Here is a 12577-nt window from a genome sequence, read left to right on the forward strand (position 1 = left end):
ATGAAATTTTAAGCCCAGAACATTAAAATTATAATGAGGATATATTGAGAGAAAGGCAGTATGATTTCATTTGATATTTAGTTTATGAGAAATTGTTACCTACACTTAAATCATATAACAATTAATTTTGGAACACTAAAGTTATAAACAGCTCATCATCTTCCTTAGTAAAAACAGACGGTGCTATATATTTATATAAAAGCCTGCATGACCTCTGTATGATGACGGTGATGACACCCTGGTCTATTAATTTAACTAACCATGTCGATCTCCACTTCCCGCAGCCTAAGAGGTAGAGGTGTGTTTAGATATAGGTAGGTACAGGATAAGATTTAGTACCAATGCCTCAGAAAGTTAGACTTGAGTATGTGACATCCCTACGACTTTACACCACTTGTAGATGAAACATTAATAAGACAGGTAATTTTTTTTGGCTCTTTCATAACGTTTGGTGAGGACATATTCAAAAATTCAGCTTTTTATGAATTCAAGTAAAAACAGTAATATTTTATTTTATTGTAAATACTATCTTTGAAAAAAGACATTAACTCCGAAAATATTTTTCAATTGACAGATCGGATGTATAGCACCAAATTTTCATAGACTCTCGTTCAATGATGTACAAGCGAGGATACGATACCTATAAAAAGTTGGGTTTAGATATAAATATCACAATGTTGCATGTCAATATTATCACCGATTGTGTGTGGTGATTGTCTTTTTACTTGTTCTGAAATATTTTCTGTTTCACACTTCACCTAATTGTCAATTGTGTATAAGAAAAAAATCATAATAAATGTTGTCATAATTGTAGATGTTTAATATTTGTTTTTTAATTACAGTTTCTAATAAAGCTCGATTTATATTGAATTTTTAGAAAATTTCCACAGAGTTTATTTATCCTTTTCCACATCAGGATCCCTTTGTGTTCCAAGCATAATAAACAAATCGGCTGGTCTTCTAAAATATTGTTCTAACAGAATAATTTTTTGTTGGTCCTTTATCTCGTACTGATACTCTGTCCAAGGTAGTTTCATAAAATTGTTAGAAGCTTGCTTCACATCTCCAACTTGAAATTGCAACCGTCTCATTGTAAATGGTAAATTTCCATAAAATATGCTCAAGTATTTTTGGGATTTGGGACAACAGTAAACTCTCACTGGTACTTGCGATACAAGCAGTTGCAGTATCACATAAATGACAATGAAGACTGAAATGTAAACAACAATTTCTTTTGCTGTCTGTTTGTGTGCAACTTTTAGCTGGTCATTTGGGTTAAACTGAAGCTTTTGGGCTTGATCTAAATCCAACATAGTTACTACCCCAACTACTAAAATAGTCACACCATTTACTAACTGGCATAAAAAAATGTAACGGTCTGCAATATTTCTGTAAATCAGCTCATAACCATCGGGAACCTTGTCTTTTAATCTAAGCTGGTTTTTGCTTGGTTTTCTGAACAAATTGAAGAAATTCCTTTTAATAACCGGCAAATTCTTCAGGTTGGATAAGCAATTTAACCTCTGTATGCTATGATATTTGCAATTAGAATTTACTTCATTAATTATTCGAAACAACAAGTTGCTGCGTCCCACGGGAAACATTTTTACGGTTTGTTACTATGTTATATACACTTTATAGGTGTTTACAATTCATTACATAACCTTTAACTTTCTATTCTGTGAGTTCTGCGGTTTTTCTTTGGTTAATGATAAGAAATATTTTTTCATATTATTATGATATACATATGTACTTTAAATTAAAAGAATAACCAGGGAATAACCAAATTTGTTGGTAAGGCGTTAGACCTTAGCCTGCCAACTCTACTTGCCAAAGCCACAACCTTTCGATTGCCACCGGGAACCTTGGGTGTTGCAATCGTTATAAATTTGTTTATAAGTGCCTTATGAAGCAGTGGCCAAATAAAGCGTAATTAAGAAAAAAACAAATTTTTGATTGTGCTGCACCCTCCGTATTTTCACGTTATAAAAAATTTACTAAATATGGTCTATTCTTACATACTCTAAACGATTTCGTGTGAGCTTGTTACCAAATAGAATCAAAACTTTCAGCTGACGTAGCCGTGACGTCGTAAATAACATAGCTCATGAAAATAAAAAAATGATAAACAACCTTTTTAATAAAAGCATAATTAAAAAAAAACTTAACAAACGTTTTGGTTAGAGCTCTGTTTTGAGTAGCATAAATTTGTCCGGTTTAATTAGTGCTACCAATGAATCGTGTCGATTGGGATTGAAGTACAGGTGTTAAGTGTGAAATGGTAATTAAACATGTTAAGCGTTATTTAAGTTGTTAGTTTTATTTAGTCACACTCGTCACTTGCACTTTTCGACACTAGTTATTAATCAAGGTGTAAATCGACCATTACCAAATATATTGTATTACTTGTTCAATTATTTATTTTTTGTATAATAACCTAAATTTAGATATCGCCTAGCTTTAGGTGGTCCCTAAAAATGTATCAGCTTTGCTAAACTAGCAAATAAAGAGTATCTTTTTGAGATATGGTACTTTACATTTTCTATCACGTGCATGTATTGTATCGATATGATAATTATATTTTTGATTGCTTATACGCACTAAATATAGCCGTAGCAAGTTAAATGTCATCGCCAATTAGATAAAAAAGAAAAGTATTTTTTATTTTTTAAAATTGCATATCTGTAAGTTTTCCTATATTTAAGTTGACCAAAATTCTTTGCCAGCAGCGTATATCTTTGCATTCTAATACTTTTTTTTATTCAAATGAAGTTAACAGATAATTTCAGGTAATTTATTGCAATTGTACTGGAACCAAGACCTCAATTAATTTGAGCTATATACGTAGATTTTTGAATTTTTATCGTTATTGTTTTTAGGCAATGCAAACTAAAGTTTTTTTGAACTTGTATATCTATCTGAGGCGGATGTCCCATTTTAAATTGACTTAACTTAACTCTTTGTAGTTAAAGTTACTTGTAGAACTAAAAATGCGGACCTGGTTTCTGTGGCGTAAAGTTCCTTCTTCAATGTTTCCAAAATTCCTACGGTTTTTTTCGGGATTAATTCAAATAATAGGAAATTTCGGGCGACCATTAATTAAGTTGGATAACTGTTAGGTTGGTAGCCTTTGCGAAGATATGATTCAGAGTTTCAGAGAAAATTTACAATGCGCTAGCGCACGCTTATGCGCAAACGCTTAATTTTTTTGCTTTGTCGAAGAAGAGTGAGGTGAGTTCGGTAGTTCGTTCATGTATGATTTTTTATCTGGAGAAACCCGTGTTCCGCTAAGAAAAAGACTTATTAAAACGTGTCCTTTTGTGTCCGATGTCTAGTGCTGAAACGGTAGACAGTTCCGTCGTTCCTCCGAATAAGAAACGGAAGCTAGACTCGCACGCTAAAGCCCCCGAAATGGCGAACAATGGATTGGCTTCTAGTTCCGCACAAGCCGGTGACATTGATGAGGGGCTATATTCGAGACAGCTTTACGTTTTGGGACATGATGCTATGCGTAGAATGGCTACCAGTGATGTTCTAATTTCTGGTCTAGGTGGTTTAGGGGTTGAAGTTGCCAAGAATGTAATTTTGGGTATGTAACCTGATTACATTTGTTTGAGAAACCAAATTTATTTTTAATGGACAACCATTATTTTGCCTTAAAATTGAAATAGTTACACTTCAATAATAACAAATATTTTATTTTGAATTATTGCTATATACAACACTATCTGATTCTGACTATTTGAGCATACCTATTTGTAATACTTAATATTTCTTGGATTTTTAAGTTTTAAGACTGCTTTTAAAAACTCTAAGAAAAGGGGATTGTTAAAATTTATGACAATTTACCGTAAAGCAATTGTTGAAGACTTTTAGTCTGCAACAAAGTGTTTTAATTACAGGTGGAGTAAAATCGGTTACACTCCATGATGAAAAAGTAACAACAATAACTGATCTTTCATCCCAGTTCTTCCTATCGGAGAATGATATTGGCAGGAATCGAGCAGAAGCTAGCTGCAAGCAGCTTGCAGAATTAAACACCTATGTCCCTACTAGAGCTTACACAGGACCCTTAGAGGAGGACTTCATTAAAAAGTTTCGTGTTGTTGTTTTAACAGCATCTACTCGAGCAGAGCAACTCAGAATTAGTGAAATAACTCACACCAATAATATTGCGCTGGTTATCGCGGATACCAAAGGACTTTTTGGTCAGGTGTTTTGTGATTTTGGAGAAAAGTTTACAGTGGTTGATGTTAATGGAGAACCTACTGTGTCTGCAATGATTGCTGATATTACTAATGATAAGGAGGGTAAGTGACAGATTTTGTTCATAGTTAATTTTGAAAAATTTGTTTATAAGTTTGGATTTGGAGGATGGCTGTATATGTATATACATAAAAATGTTAACAAAATTTTAATCATCTTTCAAGTGTTTCCAAAAATTTTAATGTTGAAAAAAATACAATAGATATTATCCTAGTGGTAGTTTTGAAAAATTTTTAATAAAAATATACATTAATAAAATAAGAGTTTTTGAAATTTTTTTTTTAATACTGTTGTTCTTTGCACTTTAGGAGTGGTGACATGTATAGATGATACAAGACATGGCATGGAAGATGGCGATTATGTCACTTTTTCTGAAGTTCAGGGCATGACCGAGCTTAATGGGTGCTCCCCCTTGAAAATCAAGGTTTTAGGGCCATACACATTTAGTATAGGTGATACCAGCAGTTTTTCGAAATATGAAAGGGGCGGTATTGCTTGCCAGGTCAAAATGCCTAAAGATATACACTTTAAACCACTCAAGGAATCTCTGGCGAATCCAGATTTCCTCCCAACAGTAAGTCTTTTTGTTTTTGGAATGCCACTGATCAATTTTTTATTGTGAATACTTAAGCTAAAAAAGCAGAAGGCAGAATGATATAGGAATTACTATTACCATGAAATCAGTGATTTCACACCATTAATTTGATTTTAGGATTATGGTAAATTTGATTACCCTGCACAGTTGCATCTTGCATTTACTACCTTGCACAGTTTCATTGAAAGATTTGGCCGGATGCCCCAGCCTTGGAATAGTGAAGATGCTGCTGAATTTTTAAACATTGCGGTAACTCATTCAACTGGTGATGGTGAATTAAATACTAGTTTGTTGGAGACATTCTCAAAGGTAATTAAAATTCTGAAAAAGTACGCTAAATATAACAAACTATTCTGGCAGATATGCGGTGGTGACATAAACCCAATAAATGCAACAATTGGTGGTATAGTAGCCCAAGAGGTGATGAAAGCATGCACTGGCAAATTCCATCCCATCATACAGTGGCTTTACTTTGATGCTCTAGAGTGTCTGCCAACTGATAAATCTGATATAACCGAAGAACTAGCTATGCCACTTGGATCACGTTATGATGGACAGATCGCAGTATTTGGTCGAGAGTTTCAAAAAAAATTGGGTAAACTGGTTTTGTCCATTTTGCGTCAGGTTAGTTTTAAATTTGATAGTTTCTTGTAGGAGCTTTGAAGTACTTCATTGTTGGCGCTGGGGCAATCGGTTGCGAATTATTGAAAAACTTTGCCATGATGGGAATTGGGTCTGATGGAGGACAAATTATAGTAACGGACATGGATCTGATTGAGAAATCTAACTTGAACCGGCAGTTTTTATTTAGACCCCATGATGTACAAAAACCGAAGTCTGCCACTGCCGCTAAGGTATTTTGGAAGCATTGTTAGTCATGAAAGTTTTTGAATATTTATTCCCACTGTTAAGGTAAAAATGTTCATAAAAAACTAATATCTGGTGGAGAGAGGCTTCATCATTTTCACTAATGCATTTGGTAATAGATGGGACAGTAACTAAAGGTAGCTTAAACTTACATTTGCTTAATTCATTGAATATATATGTATGTAAACTAAACCAATCCCCTATATTTTGAGAACCCAATATGCATAATTGTTTTTCAAATGTTTTGAAAATGTGCTTATAAGACTACGCAAGTAATTAAAACAGGTGTTAACTTATTTAAGATGAATTAGGAACGAATTGGGCTGAAAACTTTTTTTTTTAATTATATAATAGTTCATAAATATTATATTATAAGTGCTGTTGGAAAGAGAGTATAAAACGAATTCATAGACACAGCGGGCTGTTCAAATTTTTTTAAAAATTGGCACAGAGTGCAAAACAATGCTTACAATCAATGCTCTCAAATTTCTTTCTTAAAATTTCTGAGATTTCAATTATGTGAACTCAAATCAGCTGGAATTTTTAACATTTTAGTCATTCTACCCTCATTTTTTGAAGGCAAGGAAAACGGAAGCATGTCAATGTTTTTAAAGTTTAGGATTGGTTAGGAGCCATTAATAATTGTTCATTTTTCTGGGTTTTGCTTTTCTAGTGATTTTGTTTTATGTCCATTGTTTGTTTTCTTTTTGCAGGCCATCAAAAAAATGAACTCTCAGGTCAACATTTTATCTCACGAAAATCGGGTTGGACCCGAAACAGAAAGCGTATACAATGACGCTTTCTTTGAAAATTTGGACGGCGTCGCGAACGCTTTGGACAATGTGGATGCTCGCATATATATGGACAGGAGGTAGGGTCTCTAACGTTATGTAATTTCCGGTTCATTTAATATTAATATATGCCTAGGTGCGTGTACTACCGCAAACCTCTCTTGGAGTCCGGCACTTTGGGCACTAAAGGTAATACCCAAGTGGTAGTGCCATTTTTGACAGAGTCATACAGTTCTTCTCAAGATCCCCCGGAAAAGAGCATCCCCATATGTACCCTTAAAAACTTCCCCAATGCTATCGAACATACTTTGCAGTGGGCCAGGGACTCCTTTGAAGGTTTATTCAGGTAATTACCCGCCATTAAGAGTTTAATGCTTTGGATATCCTGATTTGGCTCTTGGTACTAGAGGTACTCCAATGAAATCATACCTAAAAAGTACCCTAAACAAAAAAAATTAAGTTCCTATAAGATACTTAATCCTTATGTCTGTCTTAATCTGCATTGTTTTTTTTTTTGACTATTCATAATAAGTTTTTTGTGATACTCTTTTTCTTAGTATGTGATACACATTTTGGTTTTAGTGTTTTTATTTACTTAATATTTCTCAGATTTAAAATGACAACCTTATCATAAAGTTAAAAAGCAAATTACTACCAATTCAGGGAAAGCAATGTCAAATAAATGTTGAAAAAACATTAGTACATAAATGAAAATAAATGATTAAAAATAATAAAATGTAGTGCAATTTAAAGTGCAAAATAAGATTTGAGAATCACAAATTTTCGTTTAGGCAAAGCGCTGAAAATGCGTCCCTGTACCTCACCGATCCCGATTTTATGGATCGCACCCTGAAGTTGCCGGGCGTACAACCGCTGGAGGTCCTAGAGTCTGTCAAAGCCGCGCTCGTAGATGACAGACCAAAATCGTTTGAAGACTGTATAACTTGGGCTCGAAAACATTGGCAGGAACAATACAGCAATCAAATTAAGCAGCTCCTTTTCAATTTCCCGCCGGATCAGTTAACGACCACGGGTCAGCCGTTTTGGTCCGGCCCGAAACGTTGTCCCGTGCCCCTGGAGTTCGACGTCAACGAGCCTCTCCATTTAGACTATGTAGTCGCGGCGGCCAATCTCAAGGCCCAAGTGTACGGGATACCTACCGACAGGAACCGGGTCTACGTTGCGGAAGTGGCGTCGCAGGTCGAGGTGCCGAAATTCGTTCCGAAATCGGGCGTGAAGATCGCCGTTACCGATTCACAAATGGCCGCCAACGGCAACAACGTCGACATGGACCGCGTCGCCCAAATTCGGGCCGAATTACCCTTGCCGAAGGAGTTCTCGAAGCTCAGACTGACGCCGTTGGACTTTGAAAAGGACGACGACTCCAATTTCCACATGGACTTCATCGTGGCCGCTTCTAATCTCAGGGCCGCGAATTACAAGATCCCGCCCGCCGACAGGCACAAATCGAAACTTATTGCCGGTAAGTGGATATGTTTTTTATTTGTTTATTTTACTTTTACTTTTTTTTTTAATAATAATAATTATAAATAAACTCAACTATACTTATGATTCAAAACAAAGCATAATAATTTTTCAAAGAAACTTCAACTGGCTAGTGTAATACTATTCATGAAACTTCTAGATTCCTCCTGCGTCGGTTTTTGTTGAGTCGAACTTGCTGACGTTTCGCCAATCATACTGTTGCTTTCTTCAGAGCTCAACTGACACAGGTTCAGGTAAGCAATCGGATGATGAACAGTTCTAGTTAAGCCCTGAAGAAGAAAAACCGGATGATTGTCGAAACGTTAGCAAGTTCCAGTCAACAACAAGCGACTCAAGAGGAATGCAGAAGTTTCGAAAATAGTGAAGCATAATAATACCATTTAGTTGTACTAAGAAAATAATTCCTTCGTACCAGAGTCTCGATTTGTGACAGTCTTCAATTTTCGAAACAAATGATATTTGGTACATGGGAGTTGAAATAGATTGTTTCCTTAAAGCAGAGTCATTACTACAGTAGGGTATAGCAGCTTGGGGTAGTTCATATAAGAGAGAATGAAAACAACTACAAATGTTACAGAAAGGTTTTCCAAAATCGTTATATCACAATGTCGATCGAGAGATGACAATGAAAACATTTAAAGTAAAAAATATATTACACAAAATAGATAATCAGCATGAAACACATCACAAAAAAGAGGGGAAAGGAAAAACAGTAAAAACGATGGTCAATTGCGCCAAGAATATTTTTAATATTACCGGAAGGAATATCTGCAATCAAGTAATCTTAACAATAGATTTGAAAAACAGAAAATCTAAAATAGTTTAACATTGGCGTATGTATGTGGGATTTTGTACACTCTAATTATTAGAATGTAACCAAGCGCGCGAACAAACTATCTTCATATGGTTTCGATGCAACTCTTCTTTATTTTCGTTTAATAAGTATTTTTGGAGATCAGGTTGTACAATGGAATGTTATTTATGTTATTATATCATTGCTATTAATCTTATTTTTATTGTTATATTGTATATTTTCAAATATAAATTTATGACTTTCGTTCTTAAATCTTAGGTACCAAATATTTAAAATTATTTTCATAAAATTCACTTCTAGGGCTGTACTTGCCCATTCGGTATTGTTCTAGTAGAATACACTGTATCAGTATACAAACTGTATAAACATATCCGCCAGTTTATACTCCCATGGTGGCGCTGGCTTGGAATGTCAATATTTACGTGAACATTACTAAATATTTCCGGGCTTTTGAGCCGTGGTCCGGAGATTAAACTCGACGTTTCGTCTACAACTACGGTAGACATTTTCAAGAGCGGCGATGCGGTAACGGTCGAAGTGTTCTTCCGTACTGCTCTCCGATGACTGGTTGGTTGACTTTAAGATCTGCCGTATTTAAGCGCGCTGTAGTGGGCGTGACCTCGGTGGCGGGCTTGGGTTGAGCCTGTCTGGGTAAACACGTTGTTTTGTTGATGACCTGAGTCCATGTTTTACTGATATTGAGACCTTCTCAAAAGCCCGGAAATATTTAGTAATGTAATTTCTGGCCGTGAAAGCCTAACATCTTTGATAATTTACGTGAACGTTTGATCAGCTCATTCTACCTGCATAAGCATTATTACACACTTGTGCAACATCTTATGATAAAATATGTTTTAATCGTATTTAAAGTGTAATGTGAAAACCGGAGTTTTGTACAAGTCGAAGTATTATTAATAGCAAAACACGTAATTTAGATAACTTAAAGAACAAATGTTTACACCAAAAACTATTATTAGGATAATTGTTGGTCAATATTCCTCGAGTGACATTTATCGACAGAGCGATTTGGTTTGTTTGGATTTGAAACCTGTAAGCATTTTCTTTGTTGAACTTTTGGATGAATCCATACATCCACTGAATCTTGAATTATACCAAACGAACTATTTTTTCTAAATAATATCCGAACCTTATATGAAAATGATGTAGCTATTCTTAATATAGAGAAGACTAGTTAGATATAAGTTATGTTTGTTGTGAACGACTTCAGGAATTCTATGAACAACATTTAATGAACTCAATGTACTGGTATACCTCCTACCCCGTAAAATCAACTCTACGAGACTATAGTATAGTAGCAATAACATTTGCCCAGTTACCTTAGTAAATAGAAAAGAAGTTAATGTGAATCTCCTACTTCAAATTTGTATCAGTGTACACTTTTTGCTTCTAAAATTTGTTTATTTAAATTTTTGACCAGTAAACTTTTAAAAACAGGACGATCAACCATATCAAAGAACTGATATCGGAGACAAAAGACTCTTGAAGTATTTATCAGCTGTGTTAAAAGAGAAAAAAAATTCCTTGATTTTTTAGTTGTCTAGACGCCTACGCTTTACTTAAAAATGGAAACTGAATAATTTTTTAAAAAAATATTCACAGTTTTGAACCCTCCTCAAATGTAATCTTTATTATTATTATTAACGCGGAAGTCTACCGAGATAAGAATGATTTTTGGTGAAGTATCACATTTCTACGAAAAATTTAAAAACAATGTCGGTAAAAGTTAATCGTCATTTTCAGAAAAACAAGTAATAAAATTAAGCAAGAATACAAAAAAAGTTATGCATATGTCAATGAACGCAGAAGATTTTTGTATAGGGTAAAAATTTGTAATTTCAGGAAAAATAATCCCTGCCATCGCTACCACCACATCGGTCGTAGCTGGATTGGTGTGCATCGAACTCTACAAATTGGTTTTGTCACAGAAGAGCATTGAACCCTTCAAAAATGGTTTCGTCAATCTTGCTCTCCCTTACTTTGGTTTTAGCGAGCCCATAGCCGCACCTCAGCTGGAATACTGTGGAAACAAATGGACCCTGTGGGATAGATTTGAAGTCCAGGGCGAGATGACTTTAAGAGAGTTCCTGAAGTACTTCAAGGATAATCACAAGTTGGAAATTACTATGTTGTCCCAAGGCGTCTGCATGCTGTATGCATTCTTTATGCAAGCGGCAAAGGCCAACGAGAGGCTGGACCTCACGATGTCCGAAGTTGTGAGGAGAGTGTCCAAGAAACAAATCGAGCCGCACGTTAGGGCTCTCGTATTTGAATTGTGCTGCAACGATGAAGCCGGTAATGACGTGGAAGTCCCGTATGTCAAATATAATTTGTATTAGGGGAGAGTTGATCAGAACTGATGTGTACGATTTAGAGATGGAATTGTGATGTTTAAATTATTATTTTTATCCCTACTAATTATATAAACTAGCAAATTTGAGTAATAAATTTGTAGTAAATCCGACGGCATTATTACGTTTACACAGTGCTAAATTTAAATCACTTTCGTTTGAGGGGGACCGGTTTTGTGGAAGTGGATGCAATATTGTTACTATCTTTATCTCTGATGTACTTTTAAGGTTTAGTATCAGTTAACAATAAGCGATTATTTTCATAAAGGTGTGAAATTTAATAAAATGTTTTCAGCACAATCGTGTTTTGCAAATTTGAAACCCATACTAACCCAAAACTAACCAAAACATGAAAATTGGAACAAAATTTGAAAATAAAGATTTTTGAAAAAAATTATTTCATATATATCTCTTTATTTAAGGTACCTTTTAATTGTTTTTGAATAACAAAAAAAACGAAATCAAAACAATTCTATAATTGGAGTAAACCTAGTAGGTTAATGGAAATGACATTTTCATGTAAATGAATTTTGAGAAAAATATGAAAAACTTTTATGTAGTGTAATGTAGACAGGTAAGTTTATCTGATTTTAAACTATTAATATAGCGAATGTATAAAAACTTAAAAAGCATTTTCTAAATCTGTTTGCTATACTTTTTATTTATAAAAATTGGGGATGTCTATCGTTATTTTTAATATTGGTTTCAACAGGTGGGAGAAGTAATTTTCGCAAGTTGGGTAGGCAAACTCGTGAAGTTTCTGTGTGTCTGGACTAAACAAAATAAATCAAAAAATCCTTTCTAATTCTTGGCTAAATCATTGACAAATAATCGTAATTCCGTCATATATCACCATCTATTTACTCCGTAAACTATAGATTATAGTATTTATGCAATAAGTGTGGTAAACGGCCTTTGAGTCACAAGTTGACACGAGCGGAGCGAGTATTTATAATATAAACTAACCAAATGGGCATACTATACTTTTTCTAACGCCCTTAGTTTTGATTACATTCTTGCATAATAACACGAATATATTTACTGACATCCGGTTGCTCCCAAACCCGTGCGGTAAGATCCCGGAAAGGTTCGATTTGACTCTTATCCGTGGGACAATAAACTCCTTAGTATAGTCACGCTTCCCGCACGGTAGATCGGTGTTTAATTAGGCATTTTAGAGCAGGGAGTAGAAAGTAGTATATTGTGCAACAAGTGCGGTAAACGGCATTTGACTGATGAGTTTATTTGACACGAGCGGAGCGAGTGTTTAATAAACGAGTGACTTAAAATTTACCGAACGTGTTGCATATTATACTTTTTCTACGTCCGTTAGTTTTACATTCACTGTCATGACCGTCAGAATTGACAA

At 34.7% G+C, this 12577-nt stretch overlaps 2 protein-coding genes across 2 annotated transcripts; one reads left to right on the top strand and one right to left on the bottom strand.

Moving 5' to 3' along the window:
- Positions 1 to 877: 877 nt before the first annotated feature.
- LOC132697765 (uncharacterized) lies at positions 878 to 1706 on the bottom strand. The gene has a single exon (XM_060663382.1). The coding sequence runs from the start codon at positions 1602 to 1604 to the stop codon at positions 894 to 896; it is 711 nt and encodes a 236-aa protein (XP_060519365.1). The 5' UTR covers positions 1605 to 1706; the 3' UTR covers positions 878 to 893.
- Positions 1707 to 3195: 1489 nt separating this feature from the next.
- LOC132698268 (ubiquitin-like modifier-activating enzyme 1) lies at positions 3196 to 11500 on the top strand. The gene is made up of 10 exons (XM_060664241.1): positions 3196 to 3589; positions 3903 to 4310; positions 4575 to 4840; positions 4979 to 5170; positions 5222 to 5456; positions 5516 to 5715; positions 6442 to 6599; positions 6656 to 6865; positions 7311 to 8002; positions 10700 to 11500. Exons 1-10 carry the CDS (start codon positions 3328 to 3330, stop codon positions 11194 to 11196), a joined length of 3120 nt encoding a protein of 1039 aa, XP_060520224.1. The 5' UTR covers positions 3196 to 3327; the 3' UTR covers positions 11197 to 11500.
- The last annotated feature ends 1077 nt before the right edge of the window (positions 11501 to 12577 follow it).

The sequence above is a fragment of the Cylas formicarius genome, unplaced genomic scaffold (genome assembly GCF_029955315.1).
Source record: "Cylas formicarius isolate icCylForm1 unplaced genomic scaffold, icCylForm1.1 PGA_scaffold_2__14_contigs__length_35257938, whole genome shotgun sequence".
NCBI classification, from domain to species: domain Eukaryota; kingdom Metazoa; phylum Arthropoda; class Insecta; order Coleoptera; family Brentidae; genus Cylas; species Cylas formicarius.